General features: G+C 49.0%; 1 protein-coding gene across 1 annotated transcript; it reads left to right on the top strand.

The window, feature by feature from the left end:
• Positions 1–7,968: 7,968 nt before the first annotated feature.
• Positions 7,969–21,831, top strand: LOC106781025 (ral guanine nucleotide dissociation stimulator). Its single transcript, XM_070269230.1, has 18 exons — positions 7,969–8,115; positions 8,478–8,582; positions 10,263–10,315; positions 12,571–12,805; positions 13,207–13,317; positions 14,185–14,378; positions 14,976–15,083; positions 15,748–15,938; positions 16,085–16,389; positions 17,162–17,377; positions 17,753–17,846; positions 18,357–18,426; positions 19,198–19,266; positions 19,707–19,781; positions 20,358–20,384; positions 20,756–20,877; positions 21,083–21,186; positions 21,526–21,831. The coding sequence occupies exons 1-12, from the start codon at positions 7,969–7,971 to the stop codon at positions 18,404–18,406; spliced, it is 1,809 nt and encodes a 602-aa protein (XP_070125331.1). The 3' UTR covers positions 18,407–18,426; positions 19,198–19,266; positions 19,707–19,781; positions 20,358–20,384; positions 20,756–20,877; positions 21,083–21,186; positions 21,526–21,831.
• Positions 21,832–22,757: the final 926 nt, after the last annotated feature.

The raw sequence follows: 22,757 nt of genomic DNA, 5'->3' as shown, positions 1-22,757 counted from the left end.
ACATACCACATCTTCTTTATCCATTTGTCCCTTGATGGGCACCTAGGTGGCTTCCATGTCTTGGCTATTGTGTATAATGCTGCAACGAACACAGGAGTGCATATATCTTTATGCCGTTGTGCTTTCAAGTTCTTTGGATAAATACCCAGCAGTGGGATAGTTGGATCATATGGTAGATCTATTTTTAATTTTTGCAAGATACTCCATACTGCTTTCCATAGTGGCTGCACCAGTTTGCACTCCCACCAGCAGTGTACGAGGATGCCCTTCTCTCCACATCCGCCTCCAACATTTGTTGTTTCCTGTCTTGTTAATAATAGCCATTCTGACCGGAGTGAGGTGATACCTCATTGTAGTTTTGATTTACACTTCCTTGATAGCTAATGATGTTGAACATCTTTTCATCTGCCTGTTGGCCATCCGTATATCTTCTTTGGAGAAATCTCTGTTCAGATCTTTTGCCCGTTTTTTAATTGGGTTGTTGGTTTTTTTGTTGTTGAAGTGTATGAGTCCTTTGTATATTTGGGATATTAACCCCTTATCTAACATATGGTTTGCAAATATCTTCTCCCAATTGTTAGGTTGTCTTTACATTTTGTTCATGGTTTCCTTTGCTGTGCAGAAGCTTTTTAGTTTGATGTAGTCCCATTTGTCTATTTTTTCTTTTGTTTCCCTTGCCCAGTCAGACATGGTATTTGAGAATATGTTCGTAAGACTGACGTCAAAGAACGTAGTGTCTATGTTTTCTTCTAGAAGTTTCAAGGTTTCGGGTCTTACATTCAAGTCTTTAATCCATTTTGAGTTGATTTTTGTGCATGGTGTAAGGTAATGCTCTACTTTCATTCTTTTGCATGTGGCTGTCCAGTTTTCCCAACACCATTTATTGAAGAGACTCTCCTTTCTCCATCGTATGCTCTTGGCTCCCTTGTTGAATATTAGCTGTCCATAAATGTGTGGGTTTATTTCTGGGCTCTCAATTCTGTTCCATTGATCTGAGTGTCTATTTTTGTGCCAGTACCATGCTGTTTTGGTTACTATGGCTTTGTAGTATATTTTGAAATCAGGGAGTGTGATACCTCCACCTTTGTTCTTTTCACAGGAATCGTTTGTCTATTCAGGGTCTTTTGTTGTTCCATATAAATTTTAGGCTTCTTTGTTCTATTTCTGTGAAAAATGTTGTTGGAACTTTGATTGGGATTGTGTTGAATCTATAGATTGCTTTAGGAAGTGTGGACATTTTAACGATGTTGATTCTTCAAATCCAAGAGCACGGAATATCTTTCCATTTCTTTGTGTCTTCTTCAATTTCTCTCAACAATGTTTTATAGTTTTCAGTGTACAGATCTTTCACCTCTTTGGTTAAGTTTATTCCTAGGCATTTTGTTCTTTTTGTTGCAATTGTAAATGGGATTGCATTCTTAATTTCTCTTTCTGCTACTTCGTTGTTAGTGTATAGAAACGCAACGAATTTTTGTACATTGATTTCATATCCCGTGACTTGACTGTATTCCTTTATTGGTTATAAAAGGTTTTTAGTGGATTCTTTAGGATTTTCTAGATATAAAATCACGTCGTCTGCAAAGAGTGACAGTTTCACTTCTTCTTTTCCAATGTGGGTCCCTTTTATTTCTCTTTCTTGCCTGATTGCTCTGGCTAGGACTTCCAATACTATGCTAAATGAGAGTGGTGACAGTGGGCATCCTCGTATGGTTCCTGTTCTTAAAGGGATGGCTTTCAGTTTTTCTCCATTGAGAATGATATTTACTCTGGGCTTTTCAAATATGGCTTTATTGTTTTGAGGTATTTTCCTTCTATACCCATTTTATTTAGAGTTTTTGTCATAAATGGATGCTTTATCTTGTCCAATGCTTTCTCTGCATCTATTGAGATGATCATGTGATTTTATTCTTCATTTTGTTAATGTGGTGTATCACGTTAATAGATTTGCAGATGTTGAACCATCCCTGCATCCCTGGAATGAAACCCGCTTGATCATGATGTATGATCTTTTTAATGTACTGTATTCGATTTGCTAGTATTTTATTGAGGATTTTTGCATTGATGTTCACCAGTGATACTGGCCTGTAATTTTCCTTTTTTGTGTTGTCCTTTTCCGGTTTTGGTGTCAGGATAATGTTGGCTTCATTGAATGAGTTAGGAAGCCTTCCCTCCTCTTCAATTTTCTAGAAGAGTTTGAGAAGGATAGGTACTAAGTCTTCTTTGAATGTTTGATAGAATTCACCAGGGAAGCCATCTGGTTCTGAACTTTTATTTTTTGGGAGGTTTTTGATTGCTGTTTCGATCTCCTTACTGGTGATTGGTTATTCAAATTGTCTACTTCTTCTTGGTCCAGTTTTGGAAGGTTGTATGTTTCTAAGAATTTATCCATTTCTTCTAGATTATCCAATTTGTTGGCATATAGCTTTTCATAGTATTCTCTTATTATCTTTTGTATTTCTGAGGTGTCTGTTGTAATCTCTCCTCTTTCATTTCCAATTTTATTTATTTGAGCCTTCTCTCTTTTTTTCTTGGTGAGTCTAGTTAAGGGTTTGTCAGTTTTGTTTATCTTTTCAAAGAACCAGCTCTTGGTTTCATTATTTCTTTCTATTTTTTTTAGTCTATTTCATTTATTTCTGCTCTAATTTTTTTAATCACTTTCTTCCTTCTGCTGATTTTGGGCTTTGTTTGTTGTTCTTTTCCAGTACCTTTAGATGCTCTTTTAGATTGTCTATTTGGAATTTTTCTTCTTTGTTGAGGTAGGCCTGAATTGCTATAAGCTTCCGTCTTAGAAGTGCTTTAGCTCTATCCCACAGATTTGTCATGTTGTATTTTCATTTTCATTTCTCTCCAGGAATTTTTTGATTTCTCCTTTGATTTCTTCATTGACTCAATTGTTGTTCAGTAGCATTTTGTTTAATCTCCACATTTTTTCGGCTTTTCTGGTTTTCTTCCTGTAGTTGATTTCTAGTTTCATACATTTGTGGTCAGAAAAGATGCATGGTATTATTTCGATCTTCTTAAATTTATTGAGACTTGTTTTGTGGCCTAATATGTGATCAATCCTGGAGAATGTTCCATGTGCATTTGAAAAGAATGTGTATTCTGTGGTTTTGGGGTAGAATGTTCTATATATATGTACTATGTCCATCTGGCCTAATGTGTCATTTAAGGCCAGGGTTTCCTTATTGATCTTCTGTTTGGATGACCTATCCATTGGTGTAAGTGGAGTGTTAAAGTTTCCTACGGTTATTGTGTTACTGTCTGTTTCTCCTTTTATGTCTGTTAATAATTGCTTTATATATTTAGGTGTTCCTATGTTGGGTGCATAGATATTTACAAGTGTTATATTTTTTTGTTGGAGTGTTCCCTTTATCTTCATGTAGTGTCCATCTTTGTCTCTTGTTACAGGTTTTCTTTTAAAATCTATTTTGTCAGATACAAGTATTGGGTAGCAAGTTTTCCTTTTCCTTATTATCTCAACATATTTTAATTGAAAGTATTCTTCAAGGAAGAGTCGTTCTTTCTTCCCTATGTGTTCATTATTTAGTTGTACCAATATGTACTTATTGATAATTATTTTGGCCTTTGGGTTATTATCCAATGCTACTATCATTTATTTTGTTGTCCAAATTGTTCTAGCTTTGCTAATGGAACCGTCATTGAATTAGATTCTGTGTGCTTTTCTGTTTGGACACACTCATTTTTTTTTCTTTTCTTCACTTCTTGCATTCTAGCAGCCCAAGCTCATGTTATATTTTCCTAGACTTGGCTCTAGAAACGAGCACTCCTCCAAGTATTGCTGCTATCTTTTATGGGAGGGTGGTACCTGGGAACCAGCATCTGGATGACATGTTCTATCTTTACGTGTGCACTTATATTTTTCCCTTAAGAATTTATGACACATATTTTCAACACTTTTAAATTTCCAAGTCATTGTAATTATAACTTTTAAAATCAAAACTCTATGCTATGGTTGAAAATGTTTAGATTTGGGAACCATAAGTCTGAGTTTGTGTCCAGAAATATAATTTACTGGCTTTATGATCATGTGAAAATTTCTTAATCTCTTTGATTCTCAGTGTCCGGGTCTACAAAGTGACAATGGTAGTAACTGCCTCGAGTATTTGTGATGAGTAAATTAAATAATAGTCTTAAAATATCTTGCATGATATTGAGGACGTAGTATGCATTCAATCAATATTTGTTATGTTAATATAAATGACTTTATATCTGTAAATAGACATTTATTAAACTATTTCCTTCCCTATTTGGCTCTTACATTAATTATGATTTTTCTTTGTTTATTTTTTCAAAAATTAATGCAGAAGACACATTGATTTTTTTCCTTTAGATAAATCACCAGTAGTGTTTTAGGGCCCAAACTACAACTTTAGGCTCCATATTAGCATGAGGGATCCTAGAGTGGTCTGACAAATTTCAATTTCCGTGAGCATTATTTCTGACTGTAGCTTTCATCATAACCTTGCCTACATTGACCATTTACATCTTATCAAGCTCCATATTTAATAGAGCTTGATAAATCAAAGATTATCTTATTAGGTATTTGTTTCATTACTATGCATGGGAAACTGCCTCATATGTTTGTTTATGATTTATATACCCATCGCTTTAAATATTATGGAAAACCTGATTCCAGTAAATGGCTGGGTTTTTTTTTTACTGCAATAGATGGAAAAACATAATTTTTTGATTATCTTTATTATTTATTTACTCTTCAGCATCAAATATGCTACTGCATGATAAGTAAGAAAATCCTATGAAATAATTAACTCATCAATTTATTAAGCAAGTATTATGCACCTACTATGTGATAATCACCTTCCCTGTAATCCTGGAACTATGAAGTTGAATAAGATGTGGTCTTTTCCTTACAGGAATAAACAATCCAGAAGAGAAATTAGAAGTGAAAACAACAATTTACTATCCAATGACCAGCATCCAGAGTCATATAAAGTCAATGTCCAGAATCAAAGATTCCCTTGAGGAAGGGAGGAGGTTTAGGAAATGACTGGTCAGCCCAGTCCCTCTGGTATTGGATAAAATCACAAGAATTTGGAGATGAGCTCCTGCATCCTCGTTCTGAGTCCTTGTCTTGAGACACCAAGCGTAAAGTGGACATGGCGTGTGTCAGGGCTTATGTTGGAGGTCTATTTTCTTCAGTGCATATGGTTCCTCTTCTGTATGGGGACTAAGTCTTATGACCTGATCACTAGTGTGGCAGTTGCTATAAAGGTGTCTGTGTCCTGCTTGCAGATTCTCCATGAGGAGATTGTCCATGTGGCCTTAGATCTTCACAGCATGTTGGCTGGATTTTAAGAGCAGCTTCCTGAGAGTGGCTTATGCTCAGAAGTCAAATAACATCATTTCCACTCTATTCTATTCATTGAAATAGACACATCCCTGCCTGGATTCAAGGTGAGGGAAAGTAAGCCTCATGCCTTTATGGGAAGTGTGTCCAAAACTTCGTAACCAATTTTTAAAGCCACCATGAATTAGATACGAGAATTGATTCATCCATTCTATTGTGGATGGATATTTGAGTAATTTCTACCATGGAGGAATGATGGACATTACTGTTGTACTCATTCTTGCTCCATTCTCTTGGCTCAAAAATGTTTGCATTTTAGTGGAGTGTATATCTAAGCGAATTGCTGGTCACTTTGCGTGTGTATCTGCAGCTTTAATACATAGATCCTGCCAAACAGTTTTCCAAAGTGGCTGTATGAATTCATACTCCTAACAGCAATGTATGAGCCTTCCAGTTGCTCTCCAGCCTCCCCTCCACTTGCTGCCATCAGCTCCACATTTAAAAACTGCTTTAACCCATTCTGTGGTTGTGTAGAAGATCCCAGTGTGGTTGAATTCTCATTTCTCTGATAACTAGTGATTTGAGCACCTTTTCATGTGCTTGTTAGTCATTGGGATAGTCTGTGTTTTGAAGTGCCTGTTCAAGTGTTTTGCCCATTTTTAACAAACTGGGTTGTTTGTCTCTGTGTTTTTACTGCAATGCTGAAGTTTTTGCGTATTCTGGATGTGAATTCTTTGTTGAATATTGGAATTGGCACAATCTCTTTGCATCCTGTGTCTTACCATTTCCCTCTTGTAATGTGCCTCATGATGAACTGAAATTCTACATTTTAATGAATTCCAGTTAATCAATCTTGTCTTTTACAAAGAGTGTTTTTCTGTGTGTGTCTTCTTTAAGAAGTTTTTGCTACCCTGTGTTCCTGAAGATGTTTTCTTATGTTATCTTATAGAGTTTTATTATTTTACCTTTCATCTTTAGTTCTAAGTGTCCAGGAATTGATTTTTCTTTGTTGTGAGGGTAAGGGTCAAGGTTCTTGTTGATATCCTTATGCTTATCTCTACAAGTAATAACCAGTAGCATTGGGTCAGGTGCACAAATGCCTGGGAGTTAGGATTCCTGTAATCTCAGCCTTAACCTATCTTTAAAGCACCCTCTGAACTTGGACAAGTTATTTTCCCAGGTCTCCATCCTCTCAGCCTCCCTCCTTCCTTCCTTCCTTCCATCTATCCATCCTATCATCTGGCCAGATATCAATCTGCCTGTTCACCTGTTTCTCCTTCTACTCTCCTTCCATCCTCTTTCTTCCCGTCTCTCCAACTTCTCTTCCTTGTCTTTATTCTTCCTGCTTTCCCTTTGACCCTCCATTTTGCCACTCTTCTTCTGTCCATTTAGGTATCCCCTCTGTCTATGCCTCTACCTATCTCTTTCTTCAGTCTCTTTCGTCTTCAACCACACTCACTCTCTTGGGTTCATCGCATTCACAGCTTTGCTCATCCTTCTACTCACAATCAATCCTTTCATCACTCACATTTATGGCTCACCTGTGAATTATTGTCCTGGGACAACTACTACTGGGGGACAGATGAACTTGAGGGGTTTCTCTCACTCTGTAGGGGGCTCTGATCCTACCTGATGACAGTCCTTTCCACAGCTCATGAGCCAGGCAGCAAGTTCCTGCCTACTTCCTCATCATCTGAGCAACCAGAAGCCATGACAACTATATGGGGCCCCCCTTCCTTCCCAAGAGATGCTCTTCAGTCCCACACCTCCACCAGCCAATTATTACATGGCAGCTGGGAAGCCGAGGTGTGCAATTCTGGTTTTAGGGTAATCATGCTGATCACAAAGATTATACCAATAATTCAATCTCATGCCAGCCCTCGGACAGCACCTAGTCTTGTGACATAAACAGACTATTATAGTAAAAGGTGGGCTGTTTTGAGGAGAGGCAACTCATATCATCGGAAGAGGAAGGGCTTTCTGGAGAAAGTTTTGCTCAATTGGGGATTTGAAGAATGAGTAGGAGTTATCTAGGAAAATAGGGTATGGAGAATGTTCCTGGCAGAGGGAAGTCAATGAGCAAAGGCCCAGTAGGCACAAACAGCATAGCATATGGGAGAATTGACAAGAACTTTGTTTGCCTGAAGCGCAAAGCCTAACTCAGAGTGAATAGATCAAAGAGGCTGAAGAGTCACTAGGAGCCAGATTTGGAAGGCCCTTGAATCCCAGGTCAAGATACTTGTATTTAACCCTCAAGACCTTAGAGAATCATGGGCGATAGTAGAGCAGGAGGGTTCCTAGTGAGATTTTCACTTCAGAGAAATGCTTCTAATGTTCAATGCGGAGAACATCCTTTAGATAGGGCATCCAATGAGCATGTTAGCATGTTGGTTCCAGTGAGAAAAGGTAAGACCTACCTGGGACATGGATGAAGAGAAGGAATGTATTGAGGAGCAATCTGCAAGTGGAATTGGTGTTACTGGGAGGTGAGGGAGGAGGAGCTGAGAGATGCACTGGTTTCAGCTTGGATGAGCACATCGGTGGCTGGTGGTTCCACTGGGGGAGATGACAACAGATGATAGTGAATTCACGACTTTGATCAGGTCTCAGGCCAGCTCTCCCCCTCTCTTCTTGAAGCTATGGGGCATGACCTGAAGGCCCTCCCACTCAACTTCAACATCTCCAACCTCCAGTATTCAACAGACACGAGCAAGGGCTCAGCCACGCTCTACAACACTGAGAAAATTCTGCAGAGCCTGATGAGAGTCTGGTCCAAGCAGCTCCTGGTAGGATGAGTCCCAGTCAGCCCTGCCCTACCCCCTCTCCCTCCTGCTCATCCTCCTCCTCCCTCCTCCCCAGCTTTGATCCCTGTTCAAGAAGAGTACCTGGGCCCCTTGTATTTAGGTTACAGACTGATCTCCCTCAGGTGAGACACTTTGCATAGCATTTGCCAGTCATGACGACTTTTGGTGACCACTCCATTTTTCACTCTTCCCACTCAATTGGCTCCTCCGTCCCTCTGGCACCCATTCTCAGAGGATACAGGACATCTCTCTAGAGTCCCCACATAACTCTCTCCCTGGGCGTCCAAATGATAGGGAAGCCAATAGCTTGGAAGCTGTCTGCACCTACCATCCGGACCCAATAGCTCATGAGAGAGAGTGTGACAGAGACCCCCTGTGACCGACAGCAGCATCCCTGGGAGCTGAACCAGCTGATCCACCGTGTCACCCAGAAGGACCTCTACTCCCTGGTCAGGGACAGCCTTTTCCTCAGTGTTGAGTGTTCATGCTAAGCTTGGATTCAGAGTGATCATTACTTATACCTGTTCTATTTTATTTCCTCTGTAACAAGTCACACTAGATTCTGGTTGGGGGACACAGAAACTGCATATGTAAAAAATTTCAACTTACAAGTGAAAACTGTGCTGTAAGTGGATTTGTAGATCCCAATCAAAAAAACAAAAGAATGTAAACTAACTCACTATTGATTTTTATACAAATTGCATTGGAAAATGATAATATCTTGGTTATAATGGGTTTAAATATACTATTAAAATTAGATTCACTTGTATATTTTTACCTTTTTAAATGTGGCAACTAAAAAAATTTAAATTCCATAAGATAGATTGTGAAATTCTACTGTTGGACAGCACTGGTCAAGCCATGAAAAAAAGCCCAGAGAAGATGGTTAGGGACAATTTTTCCCAAGGAAAGGAGTCAATCTGACCCACATGATAAGATGCAGAAAACAGTCTCATACACGCGTATACACACGAACAGACACACTCACACACACACACTTATGAAACAAAACCAACAACATCATAGAGTTTAACCACTACTTCTCAAGTGGCAAGAGGTTGCACTCCTATGTTGACCTGAGTGGACGAACCTCAGCAAAGAAGCCAGAAGTCAAGAGAATTTACCAATCAGGAAGATCTAAACCAGAGAGCAAGGGTCAGGATCTTTTGTGAGGTTCCCATTGGTGGATTCTGTTAGTAATTCAATAAGTTATGGACAATTTTGCAAGAAGGATTGTCACAGAACTCACTTTTCCTTTCCTATGTAAAAATATACAAGTTATGTAAAGAATAATAGCTCTAGCCCATCAATGAAAAGATAATAGAAGATGAATATCACTATTCTAAATCACTCCCGCATTAGTGAGCCAGTCAGGGAACAGATGACATTGGATTAAGTTGGACCTCATTAGGCTGATTCTGACTTCATGACCATCCTGTGGATTGTCTCATGCCAGGACCTCTAAAACGTGCTGCCCCCACCATTCTTTTGCCACCAAGGTCCACCAACCAGACCTTGCTGACAAATGCCCTGGCTGGGCCCCTTCTGACCACACCTGGAGGACTCTCCCCAAATCCTACTCCGTCACGGCGCTCTTCCACCAGCCACTGGCCAGGGAGGCATTTCCTCCAAGGCTGACACTCTGTGTGCCCAGCTCTGGGAATGACACATCTCCCTCAAGTGAAGAAAAGGATCTGAGTTCAGAGCCTGTGGGCTGCAGCTATTAGGACAAGGCCTGGGGTTTGCTGCCAGAGAGAAGAGAACCTGTGGTGGGTATGGGTCCCAGGGTTCAAGAAGCCCCTGTGATTCCCGGATAGAATCCCAGAAGATGATGCAGGACAGAGGAGGGATGCTTGGGTGTGATTGTGCTTGGGAATGTCCATAGGGAGGCGGATCTGCGATTGGTAATGCCTTCAACAGTGTTGTTCCTTCATCGATTCATCCTGTCTCAGGGAGTGCTGTCTACATCCTTCCAGCCCCTAGTCTCCCGTCTGGAGCAAACAGATAGCGTCAGAAGAACATTTACATTTCATTCATAATGTATGCGTACAGGGCATGCAATGTGCTGGATGTTGCAAGTGTTTTGAAACATTAACTCCTTTAGCACTCTCCATCTCCTCACAAATTAGCTACGCTTATCCTTCTTGCCAACAACAGATGAAGAAACTGAGGCACCAATGAGGTAAGTACTTTGCCCTCTACCAATATCTAGGAAGTGATTGAGATGGAATTTGAACATAAGATGTTGGCTCCATATTCTCTGCTCTTAACCATGTTCTTTGCTCTTTAAGACTTCACACCATGAAGACGTTGGCTCAGTGTATCCATTTTCTTGTTACACCCGGTAGCCCCACTCTTTGATCTCTGTCTGAAAAAGATGCTATTCGCATCAAAACTGTTGCACATACACAACCAAAATGACTTCTCCCCATATCCCATGTCCTGGAAAATACATAGAGAACATTTCAAAACATTTCTTGCCCAGGCTGGGGGTGCTTCTGGGAAATCCCACTGTTCCTCTAAGAAGCCAAGGGCAGGCTGGGAGCTGTGTCTCAGGGGAAAGGTGAGCTCAGGAGTTACCATGGGGTTACAAAATGGATGGGGGGGCCTCAGCAGGGATTGACTTCAGGATCTGGTGGTATTTCAAGCTGGGTGCTAATTTTCTGGCTTTGGGTGTAGGGGCTGGTGATGCATTCCAGGGAGAGGGGAGTCTCCCTGTGTTCTTGGGGAAACCAGACCCTTGAAAGCAAGGGAATGAGAGTTTCCTTTCACAATGGACTTGGGAGGGGAAACATTCAGCCCAGAAGAGACAGTCATGATCCTGAGGAAACCGGAAGAAGCTGCCTCCTCGTCTGCCAAGCAGAAAGCCCTCCTTCATGGACTCACTTTATCCAGATGAGACCAAGAAGGAGGACATCATGAGATGCCCTTGCAGGTGGGAGACCTGTGACAGTGGAGCCTGTGCCTGGGAAGCTCTGAAAGGCATCATAGGGGTGACATTTGCTGTGAGCAGGGTGCCAGATGAGAGGCACGCCTGCCTGTGTCTGGGAACAGTTTGAGTGTCAGGGAGAAGGCACCGCAGGCGCAGAGGCTCACAGGAAGAAGTGGGTCTGACCAGACAATGTCAGAAAGATGGCGGTGTGGCTGGAAGGAGCCTGAGAAGAGAGAGGAGGGCAGATGGGGACAGGCAGGGCCAGAGGGCAGGAACTGGCAGACTGTGCTTTTCCCGTCGCTCTCTGATGACACTGCTCTAAGACATTGCACCTAGAAAATACAAATCCTTAACATCTCACAAAGTGTGTGTGCCAGGAATGGGGCACAGCTTAGCTGGGTGCCTCTGCCTCAAGGTCTCTGTGAAGCAGGGGCTGTGGCTCTATTGCGGCTCAACTTGTGGAGGGTTTGCTCCCAAGTTCACTCACATGCATGTTGACGGGGTTTGTTTGGACTGAAAGTCTGAGTTCCTGCCTGTCTGTTGGCCGATCATTCCCTCCGTTCTCTCCTATGGAACATCTTCATAGGACAACTGAAAGCATGCACACTTGCTCCCCCAGTTCCAGAGATATAAGATGCAGAGAGAGAGAGAGATGGAAACAGAAGGAGGGAAAGACGGAGGGGACTAAAGCCAATGAGTAAGAAGGAAGGGCCAGGCTTTTTGTTCTTAACCCTGGGTTGCAGGCCATCCCATCACCTTGGCTGCATTCTATTCAGAAGGCAGTTCCTGACCACTTGTGGTTCCACAAGGACATGCACAGCAGAAGGCAGAAGCACTGGGAGCCATGGTGGAGGCTGCCCACCACATAGGCCGACACGAGGCACTTGGGTCTGATTGTAAGTCAAACAGGAGACTGTGGAAGGTTTCATGCCAGTGAATGGAAGTATCTGAATTTCCCCTAATTTCCACCTCTTAAAGGTGCGGACCTGGAAATGAGGCCCAGAGGGGCAGTGACTTTCTCAAGGTCACAGAGCTGGAACCCAGTCCTGTTTTGAGGGGTACTCCACACTACATCCCACCCCTTCTTGTCATTCTTTCATCTCTAAGTGTGTGCATCAGACACATGGAAACCAGACCACAGGTGTTGTCGCTATTGTCTGTTCTACACCTGAGGATGTCCCGAGGAAGATATTTCTGGCCTCGTCCCCATCGTGCAGGTTGGGTGATTGAGGAGGCCCTGGGAGGCCCATTGGCATTTCCAGGACACAGAGCTTGTAGGAAAAAAGAGGTTGGAACTCAGCTGCATGTCCTCAAGCTGGAACCCTGGTTCCATCTCAAGGTCCTGTGTTGGGATCTGTGCTGGCTATTTGTGTACAGTTCTGGAGGTGACATGGGCAAGGAGGGTGAGCAGCCAAGATCCCAGAGGGGTTTTTGGTGGGTGTGATTGAAGGAAGGGGCCAAGGTAAGGGAAACTTGAAGAAGTGACCTCACTTCCTTGGAGACAGACCCCAACAGAACTTAGCACACTGGTCTCCAGGCGCCCACATTCTAGACATAGCATCCTATCGAGCCCACTTGAGTGGTGACACTGAAGACAAGAGGATGTTCTCCTGCTGTCTCCCGAGTTGTGGAGGCTCTGGCTTCAGGAAAGCCAAGAAAAAGAGCCTTTTCAGTCACTATAGACACTGGCTTGGCCCCCACCTGCACCACCTCTGTCTAATTGGCAGGAGGAGCACTCAGGTAACACAGGGAAAGCCAACCAGGTTAGGCCACAACTGGATGCAACCCCCACACCCCTTTGAGCCTCCTTGTGTGTCGGAGGGGAGTGAGTGAGGGACGGCGGGAGAGAGCGGGGACCCACCCTGAGTAGGAGCCATTTGCTCGGTGTTGGAAGCCTGGCAGTGTGTCATGTTCCCAGCCTAGGTGGTGGCTAGCAGGATGGGAGAGTGGGTGCTGGGAACCAAGCTCCTCTACCCATAGGTTAGCCCCGGGCCATCCGGTTGTCATCTCATTCCCTGCCTGGCTGGAGGTCTATGCAAATGCTGCTCGATACCTGATCTGTGCTGGGGTTACCTCCTGTGGCCAAGTCGAGGCAGGCCCCTGAGACCTCCTGGCCCGCCTCTCGGGCACTGTCTTTGCAGAGCTGCACGCAGGAGGTGGTCGAAGAGCTGGCGGATGGCTTCGGGTACTCCATCTCCCTGGACAGGGGCCAGCTGCACCGCGCCACCATCAATCACCTGGGCTGCTCTGAGGTGAGAGTGGGCACGGAGAGGTCTTCCCACCCAGAACCCTGAGATGACCAGGGCAGGCCCAGAATCCAAACTCAAACTGCCCATCTCCTGGGACCCTAACAGGGCTGTCCCCCCTGAGTGTCCCACAGTCCCAAAGGAATCTGGACTTCCACTCCTCCCCACCAGCTGCATAGGAAGGTAGGAGGGCACTCTTTGCATTTCCCTAGGAAGATCAGAGAAAACGTTGATGTCGTTGTCACTTCCCAATAGGCCCTGAGTATCTTTGAATTTTGCCTTTTTTGGAACATGGAACCTCGATAAGGAGGGTCTCCAAACTCCCTTTAATGTAAGAGAAATAACCCTCAGCGTGTTTTGGAAGTCAAAGGGATTCTCAGAACGTGTCACTGCCCTGTACACTGTTTCCAGACCTGGGAGGGGTGAGGTGGCCACATAATATTTCCCTCCGGGTCAGGGTCCGATGAAGCCTCAGGCAGTTAGAGAGGCTGTCCCTCAGCCCCCAGTTTAGGCGGTTCTCAGTTCTGACCCACAGGACCTAGAGAAGCCACTTGGCATGCCAAAGCCTCTGTTCTCCTCTCTAGAGAGGGCGTGTCTGTTGAGGATTCACTGGGCTGGCGCTCTGCACAGAGGGAGCTCTGTTGTCCCTCAGCGAGCAAATGGCCTCGAGGGAGATCAATGTGGAGTCCTTCACCCGCCCAAAGTCCGATTGTACTTTGAAAGCCCAGAGCCTTGCTGAGTGTGGGAGCTCCTGTCTCTCCTGTCGCAGATGTCTGGGAGGGGCTAGGAGTTCCTGGGTCAGCTGCAGACCTCGATAATGCTGGTGGTTCACAGTGGTGGCCCTGACTCTGTGTCCCTCCTCGTCCCACCCAGAGTGAAGATGAGTCCACTCTGTCTGTCACTGAGGCCTGCAGGATGCGGGCCCTCCAGGCAGGCATGATGCAGAGGCTCTCAGAGTCTGTGCTGCCAGCCTTCCCCAGCAGAGTCCTCTGCAGTGTCATCACCTCCCTCTGCAGCTACTCAGGCTCCAGCACAGACCACCAGGTGCTGGACCAGCTGTTTCCCAGGTGACTGCCCACCTCCTCCTCAGCACAGTGGTGACTCTGCCCACTGCCAGCTGTGTGTCTTGCCTTGGGAATGTCACCACATCTCTCTGAGCCTGAGTTGGCTCCTCTGAAATGTGGAGTGTCAGAGGATGAACTTGCTAGGCTTCTCCCAGGGATGAACGGGATCAGCCATCCAGGTGCTTCCCTGGTGCCCGGCTCTGCAGAGAGGGCACTGGGTCATGCTGTGGTTGCTGGTGTTGATTATTTCTCTGCCTCCCATGAAAAGTAGTCTTCCTCTGACTTCACTGGCTTGTGGCTTTTTGAGTTTGGAAAAGCACCTGGAGAGCACCCTGTCAAGGAGTTTGAGATGGCATCCAGCTGGTCCTGGTGCTTGTCCTTGGTGTAGCCACTTAGGGATCTCTAGGGCCACAGAGGGGCCACAGGCCCACTCAGACACCTGGGGTGGTTCTGGTTGGAGTTCATTTAACAATGTCTATGAAGGACGTACTGTGTGCAGGGCATCTGGACACACTAAGTGTCACTCAGTGAATGAAGCAGACAGCCTCCCTGGCCCTCCTTTCTAATCTGAGAGTCAGTCACACTTGACATCATTCCTAGGTCCCATCTACCCTCCATCCTGGCCGATGCCCTCACCCCCTTTGGGACACATGGAGGCAGCTTGGCCCATTGTGTGCAGGATGCTGGAAGACAACACCACCTCCCAAAGTGAGTGGTCTTTGGGTCGAGAAGAAGGGCCTCTTGTCTCTAGCAAACAGGGTGCGGGGAGAGGATGGAGGCTGTGGCCGGGTCAGGCCTGGGAGAACCCTGCATCTCACCCATCTTGTGATTCCCATGGGAAGGCTGAGTTCTGGTGGCTTCCACTCCAGCAGGACTGGACTCAAAGAGAGCTATGCATGGGTCCCAGGCCCCCTTAGAACCGGAAGGGAGGCTGGGCTGAGTTGCCTCCTAGAGACCCAATCCCAGCAGAGTCCCAGCTCCTTCTGCCTCCCTTTCTCCACATCCACCCCTTGTGAGCGCCACCACCAGGTCCATAGTAGGAGGTGTGTGAGCAAGCTGCTCACAGATCTGCTGGAGTCTTCATTCCAGTGGCCCATTTGCATGGAGGGCTGGGGTGGGCTGTGTCCAGACCCTTGGGGAGGAGAGTGTCGGTGGGAACAAGAGACTCTCACAGACTCTGTGTTCGGCCTGCTGGATGAGCAGGCCTGCCACTGCCAGGACAGCCAGCCGGGGCTCAGGGCTGGGATGGGCCCCTCCTCTGGAGGGGGAGGGGATGACACAGGGGCCCAGATGCTAACAAGAGTGCTTCAGGCGGGCTGTGTTTAAGGAAAGGCCGGGCCACTGACTCTCTGGCCCATCTGCCTCCCCGCAGTGCTATCTATTTCCTGCTGGGAACCTGGCTGGGCCAAGGGCAGGATTGCAGGGAGCCCCTACAGTTTCCATGCTGGACCCTGCAGCTGGCCACTCTGCATGTCAGCTTTGGTGGCTCACATGTGGAGGGCCATGCCTACCTTCTGCCAGGACACCTGGAGCACCTGAAGGCCATTGAGGCCAAACAGAAAGGTGAGGGGACTGGAGTCTGGGAAGACTGTCTGTGTTGAGGTTCATGGGCTAGCGTTCCCTTAGAGGCAGTGGAGTCCTTCCTGTCTTTGGAAAGGCACAAAAACTGTCAGGTGTGTGGGTGAAACTTTCTCCTTATCCTGCTGCAGAGCCAGCTCCAAAGCTCCTGCCACATCCAGAGCCAGAGCCAGAGCCAGAACCAGCCCCTGGGCTAGAACCATCTCCAGCTCCAGCCCCACCACCCGTGGCAGAGCTGGAGCCAGCATCACCTGCATCGGACCCTACAGGGCTGGAGGAAGGGGCACCATTAGCTTCAGCCCCAGTGCCAGCTCCTGAACTAGAGCCCACTGGACCCTGGGCTGTGACCACCGAAAACCAGCTGAGGGAGGAGAAGCTGAACATCTTGGACTTCCCTCCCTGGCTGGTGGCAGAGCAGCTGACGAGGATGGAGGCGGTGAGCAGCGGGGCTTGCAGGGCAGGGGGGCCCTGCCTTCCTGTGCCATGAGCTGCCCCACACCTGCCATTCCCTGATCCAAAATCTGATGATCTGGGTCCACATTCCTGCTCCCCCGTTACCAACACTGCGACTTGGGCACTTTCTTAACCCCAAGCGCTCGCTGTCCCCACGTGCATGGCAGAGCCGGACACTAAGGGCACTTGCTGCACTGGGTGGCTGTGCCGATGAATGAGGTGGAACAGAGAGGAAGTTGGGCAGGGTCTGGCCCTTTGGTGCAGGAGGGAGCTCAATGAAGTGCTGCCAGGTCCTTGGGCCGATCACGCTTGTGCCCAGGGGGCCTTCAAATCCTCAGCACACATCAGGCATGTGATGTGTACTGACTCCAGCGGAGACAATCACATAAAGCCGGTGCTTCTCCCTGCCTCGGGGAAATGTGCATGGGAATGGGGAGTGGGACCCGAGGGGGATTGCTATGGGTGGAAGATGTCCCTTGGGGTGGGCCGGTGAGGGCTGTTTTCCGGGGCTTGGAGGAAGTGAGATGGGGCTGGGAGCAAATGCCTTCCCTTCTGCACAGCACTGTGTCCCGGGTCATCTTGTGCTGACACCTTCAGTGGACACAGACAAAACCCAGGGAATCCCACACACCTCAGAGATCACATCCTCTGCTTCCTGAGCTCCCGCTCTGTCCTCAACCCGCCTGGGACTGTGGAGGACCATGGATGCCGAGCTGGGGTGAGGCAGTGCTGGCAACACTCTGAATCTTCCTCAGGAGCTGTTCAAGAAATTGGTGCCTGCCCACTGCCTGGGCTCCATCTGGTCCCAGCGAGACCGCAGGGACCACAAGTACCTGGCACCCACCATCCGTGACACTGTGGCACACACGAACACCTTGGCCAACAATGTTATCGCTATGTGCCTCGGGGCCCTGGGCATGACAGCGCACGACAGGGCCAGGATGGTGGAGCTGTGGATTCATGTGGCCGATGTAAGTCATGGGAGGCCCATGGAGGCCCTGTCTGGAGTCATGGGAATTGCCTCTTGTTTCTCAGCTGTTGATATTGAAGTCTGTGGTCTGAGTCCCTGCACTGGCCCTAGACACTCCTGCCAGGGCCACACTGACCTTGACTTGAGGTCCTGGTGGTGGCAAGCTCACTTCCTTCCTGTGCTCCTTCCTTGTGTTCAGCTAAAAATCCTTGTGCCTGGCAGTATTACTCCTCAGGTCCCAGGTGTGCCCTCCCTGGGTTTCCTGGGCATCTGTCTCATCCAGGACAGGAGAAGTCCATGAGGGACAGAATCCAGAGCTGGAGAGCTCCAGCCCCCACTCACACCTCAATCTCTTCCCTTCCCTACGGGTGCCTAGGCCTCAGAAATTTCGCATCCTTCCACACGATCGTTTCTGCTCTGCAGAGCCCTGCCACTAAGCGTCTCAAAGACACCTGGGGACAAGTGTCCAGGTGGGTAGGCTGCTCTCCATCCAAGCACCACGAGGGGGAGGTGGACCCTGCACCCGGCATTGGGTGGCCATGGCCCCCGCAGTCAGCTTAGACCACCTGGGAGACAGTGAATGCCTGGGACACGGACTGATCTGGTTCCTGGGTCTCTGAGCCTCTCAGGGCCCTTAGGCCAGCGGTTCTGCCCAGGAACTCATTTCCTTCAATATCAGATCCTGACTTGAACCCAGTTGGAGATTCTTAAGTGTTTCCTTTGCAGCAACAGAAATCTCCATCCAACTGAAACCAAGAGTGTTCAAAACAGATCTATGTGGTAGATATGGGAATGGAGGCCCCAGATGACAACAGGAGAGGCCCCTCCCCAGTCCCATGGGGACCTCGGGGCTCAGAGCAACCCAGTGAAATCCCTCATCCAGGCCCCAGGCTGTTTGGGTCTTCTGGGATCTCAAACAAACGAGATTTGCCCTTCAACCACCCCATAATCTTTCTTTCTTTCTTTCCCCACTCCCCCAGGGAGAGATCCTACACCTTTAAGAAGTGGTGCAGGGGACAGCAGCACGTGAGCAAGAGACTGTTCCTGAAGGTAACCTGGGGCTGGAGATCTGGGAGGAGGGGTGTGGGAGGGGGCCGGGAACATCCTGAGGGCATCCTAGGAAGTGAGGCTATGGTAAGGCCATCCTGGGGTTCAGAGACCCCTGTCAGTGGGGCAGGAAGGAGATGCCGCACGGCCACCACCAACACCCTCTGCCCTCTCCCTCCATGTCTCAGTTTGGCTATTGTTGGGACACACTCTGGGAGTGCAGAGGTCAGGACCATGGTCAGTGGTGGGGCAGGGTGAGGGGTGAAGGCAGCGGGGACAGGGACTCTGGCTGGGAGGGAGAGTGGCCTCTCCTCAGTGGGTCCTTGAGCAAGTCTCTGCCCCTCTGTGGGCCTCGGTCTCCTCCTCTGGGAAATGGAGGGAGATGACATGGTGCAGGCCTCACAGTGGGGTGAAACTGTCCAAGGGAGGACAGGAATGGGAGGAGATTTGTGCTGGCTCCTCCTCGAGAGCTGAGGGGAGAGCAGTGATGACAGTCAGATGACAGGGAGTCCTCAGGAGAGCCCTGGAGGCAGGTGGAGTTCTCCCCACTCTTTCCTGATGAGGAAAGAGTCTCACGGAGGCCTGGGCAGGGCCAAGGTCACACAAGAGTGAGTCTTGGAGCCAGGACTGGTCTAGAATCAGAGCACCCTGGAGGTGGGAACAACATAGGCAGCAGGGGACTGGAGCCAGATGGCCAGGGTCTGAGGTCAGGGGCCTTGAGGGAACATGTGGAAGGGAGCAGGGCCTCTCTGACCCTGTCCTCGGCACTGACAGGAGGCGACCTCTGTGTTGGCCACTGCACAGAGGGGCCGCCATGGAGCCCGGGAGAGGCGGCGGCAGCAGGTGAGGGTGCCTGGGGGGGAGGTGCCCAGGAGTCAGAGGAGAGGGTGCTCCCCCTCCCAGCTAGAGGCCTGCCCCAGGAGAGGGGCCTTCCTCCTCCAGCACATCTGCTGTGGCTGCCGAGCCTGAAGTGCCTGCACTGGCAGTGAGCAGGAGGAGGCCTGGAAGGGCTGGGAGCAGGATGGTTTTGGGGTGGGGAAGTACAGGGGCCACACCCCCTGGGATTGGCCCACACCCAGCCCTGGGACATGACTGGGGGAGTTTGGTGTTCCTGGAGGGGAGGGGAGGAGGGAATTGTGTGTGGTGGGGGTTCCTGAGGGTCCTAGGCTACTGTACGTGGGAGCCTGGTGTGGGCAGGTGGCTGGGGTAAGGGGTTTCAGGGGAGGGTTCATGGGGGCACCTGAGTGCTGGAACTCATCACCATCCCCACTTTGATGGAGCAGGGTGTCATCCCCTCCCTTGAGATGATCTTCAGTTACCTGGAGCTGCTGCATGATGAGACGGATTATTATGTGGAGGTGAGTGAGCCTGGAGGTGGGGCCCTGGGATCAGGCTCCTGAGGGTTTGGGAGGAGAGAGTCCTGCCTGAGCCCTGAGCTCTCACACTTGGAAAGGTCCTCTCTGCAGAGCCTCCCAGCCTCCTGTGGAAGCCAGGGCATCAGGCCCATCTCAGCAATGAGTGATGGGAGGCTGTGCCTAGGCCGCCATCCAGGCTCCCAGGGCTGCTGAGGCTCAGAGCTGCCTGGCTGTGTGGCTGCAGGAGGTGGTGTCTGAGCTGGACTCAGCCTCTCCCTCTGGCCCTGCCTGTGAGGGAAAAGAAGTCGGGCCCCTCCCAGTCAGGAAGCACATCAGTGGCTGATCTGTCCCCTCCTGCCTGAGGCCTCAGTCTCCCCATGTGTCATCAGAGAGGGTTAGATTACAAGGTCTCAGCTCCTCTGCCCCAAGGTCTGGAGCCCAGAGCCTGGCCCAGGTCCAAGTCCGGTCTCTGGAAGGGCCTGCCCACTGGCAGCAGTGCAACACTGGAAGGGGTGGGATGGGGGCTAGTTCTGGGCTAAGGGGGCTGTTTCTGATGGACTTTGGCTGTCTGCCTTCCAGGACAATGTGCTCAGCTGTCGGAATGAGGTAAGGAGCTGCGGCCTCACTGTGGTGAGTGTGGGTGTGTGGGAATGAGAGAGCCCCCCTTTCATAACAAGCCCTCTAGCTCAATCCCTGGGGTCGGACATTTATTTACAGAGTTTGATATACAGAGCTGGGGATCCTATGGCGTTGGCGGGTGGGGGAAGGGCTGGCATCAATGACCCCTTCCTGGTAGAGGATCTATTTCGGGCCAACTGTGAGAACAGGCACGTCCTGACTGGAATTGCAGGGAAGGAGAGTTCCCAAGTTGGCAAAGGCCCCACACTGGCTCCTTGTCCCCATCCTCACCCCCTCCAAGAGCCCTGCAGGGTCCCCCACCCAGGCCATGTCTCCATCCTGTCCTTCCTCTGTCCCAGGAATTCAAATTCATCAAGGATATCGAGACGGTCCAGAAGGCTGCGAATCTGTACACCGTGCAGCCCGATGAGCATTTTGGGGCCTGGTTCCAGGCCGTGGAGCCCCTGAGTGAGGAGGCGAGGTGAGGCGGGGCAGGAGTTGGGTGAGGGCAGGGCAGACTCTCTCTGCAGACCAGCTCCAGTGTCCATGGCCGTGGCTCCATGGTCAGCCTCAGATCTGGCTGCATGGTGACTCCTGGGGCCCTGGGACTCCAGCTGCTGGGAGGCTCTGGGAGGCACAGCTCAGGCGTGGCTCCTGGGAGCCAACAACTCCACTCTGTCCTGTAGCTACAGCCTGTCCTGTCAGCTGGAGCCACGATACCAGTGGCCCAGAAAGATTCGACTCTTCTTCAAAGACAAGAAGAGCCAGTCATCTTCCCGCCCAGGGCTGAGTGAGTGTCTGGACTGGCAGTGGCTGAATCCAGGGGCTCAGTACAGATTCAGGCCAAGTCTGGGCCAGGGGAGTCAGACAGCTGTGGTGCTGGGGCCCCAGCTCCACCGCTGAGCAGTTCTGTCACGGGCGATTCCCCTCGCATTTCTGGGACTGGTTTGTTCCTCTGTGAAGTGGGTGACACTAAATATCAGCCCCTGTGTCAGAGACATGGGGTGCTGTTGGCTGACTGAGCACTCAGCACCGGGGCTGGGGCACAGGGTACAGTGGGTGCGGGGAGGGGGGAGAGTATGCTGTGTTTCTGGGGGAGGCCCCGTAGGAAATTCCTCTCTCTATCCAGACACCAGGCCCCCAAAAAAGAGCCCAGTGGTGGTGGCAGATGATGCTCCTGAGACCAGCTGAACTACAGCAGGGACACAGCGGGGACACTCAGGTGCATGGGGCCACCTCTCAGAGGCTGATGTGAATGAAAACTTTGTGATCCATTTCCTGGGGTCCCCTGAAGGCAACAAGGGAGTGGACGACCCCCCCATCTCCCTCACACATTTTCCCCAGCGCCTATTTCCCTCTTTGGAGGGGCCATGTTTTTGTTGTCAATGATAAATGCTAAGTTTGGGTATTCTATTAAATTTCTGTTTTTTTCTTAGCCTGGGAGTGGACATGTGGTTCTTTTGCTCTCTGTGCTCATGAAAATGAGATCCAGAATCTCACATTCCTCCTTGAATTCAGAAACCTCGCAGAGTCCTCAGCTCAGGGCATGTGGTGAAGAGAGAAGTGCCAGTGCCGTCCCTGGCTGCTGAAGGACAGTCCTGTGTCCCCCTCACTCAGAGGACAGGATCATTGCAGTGTGGTTCACCTGGTCCTGGAGCAGAAGTGGCCCCTCCGATCTCCTGGGGCTGAGACGTTGGAGGGACTTTCTCTGGCAGAACAACAGCCGTGGAAACGGGGGTGTCTTTAAAAGTAGCACTCGCTTGGGGCCAGCCCAGTGGTGCAGCGGTTCAGTTCCCATGGTCCCCTTTGGCCACCTGAGGTACGCTGGTACAGATCCTGAGTGCGGACCTAAGCATCCCTTGTCCAGCCACGCTGTGGCAGGTATCCCACATATAAAGTAGAGGAAGATGGGCACGCACGGATGTTAGCTCAGGGTCAGTCTTCCTCAGCAAAAATAGGAGGATTGGCTGCAGATGTTAGCTCAGACCTAACCTTCCTCAATAGCCAAAATCTGGCCCTGGCCTGTGCCTAGCACAATTCCTGCCCAGGACCGTGGCTGCCTTTCTGCACTTGGAGGACGAGGGAACATTTTCCCAGTTCCTCTTGCCCAAATGAGGAACTTGTTTTCTGATTCAGCCCCTGGAATTGCATCCACTGTAAGTGGGGAAAATCCTGTAAAACCTCAAAATGTGCACATGGAGAGGGCGAGGCTAGAGGAAGGTCCTGTGCAAAGGGACTAAGGGCAGGCAGGACTCTCCCTCTCTGGGCCCCTCTAGGGTCTCCCTGTTCACCTTTGACCTGGGCTTGGTCCTCCTGGGATTCGGGTCCTTGACTCTGATTCCCACTTCCTGCTTATTTTCT

Source organism: Equus caballus, chromosome 6 (assembly GCF_041296265.1).
Source record: "Equus caballus isolate H_3958 breed thoroughbred chromosome 6, TB-T2T, whole genome shotgun sequence".
NCBI classification, from domain to species: Eukaryota; Metazoa; Chordata; class Mammalia; order Perissodactyla; family Equidae; genus Equus; species Equus caballus.
Note: the sequence above shows the minus strand (reverse complement) of the source record. Positions and strands in the feature narration are given on the sequence as shown.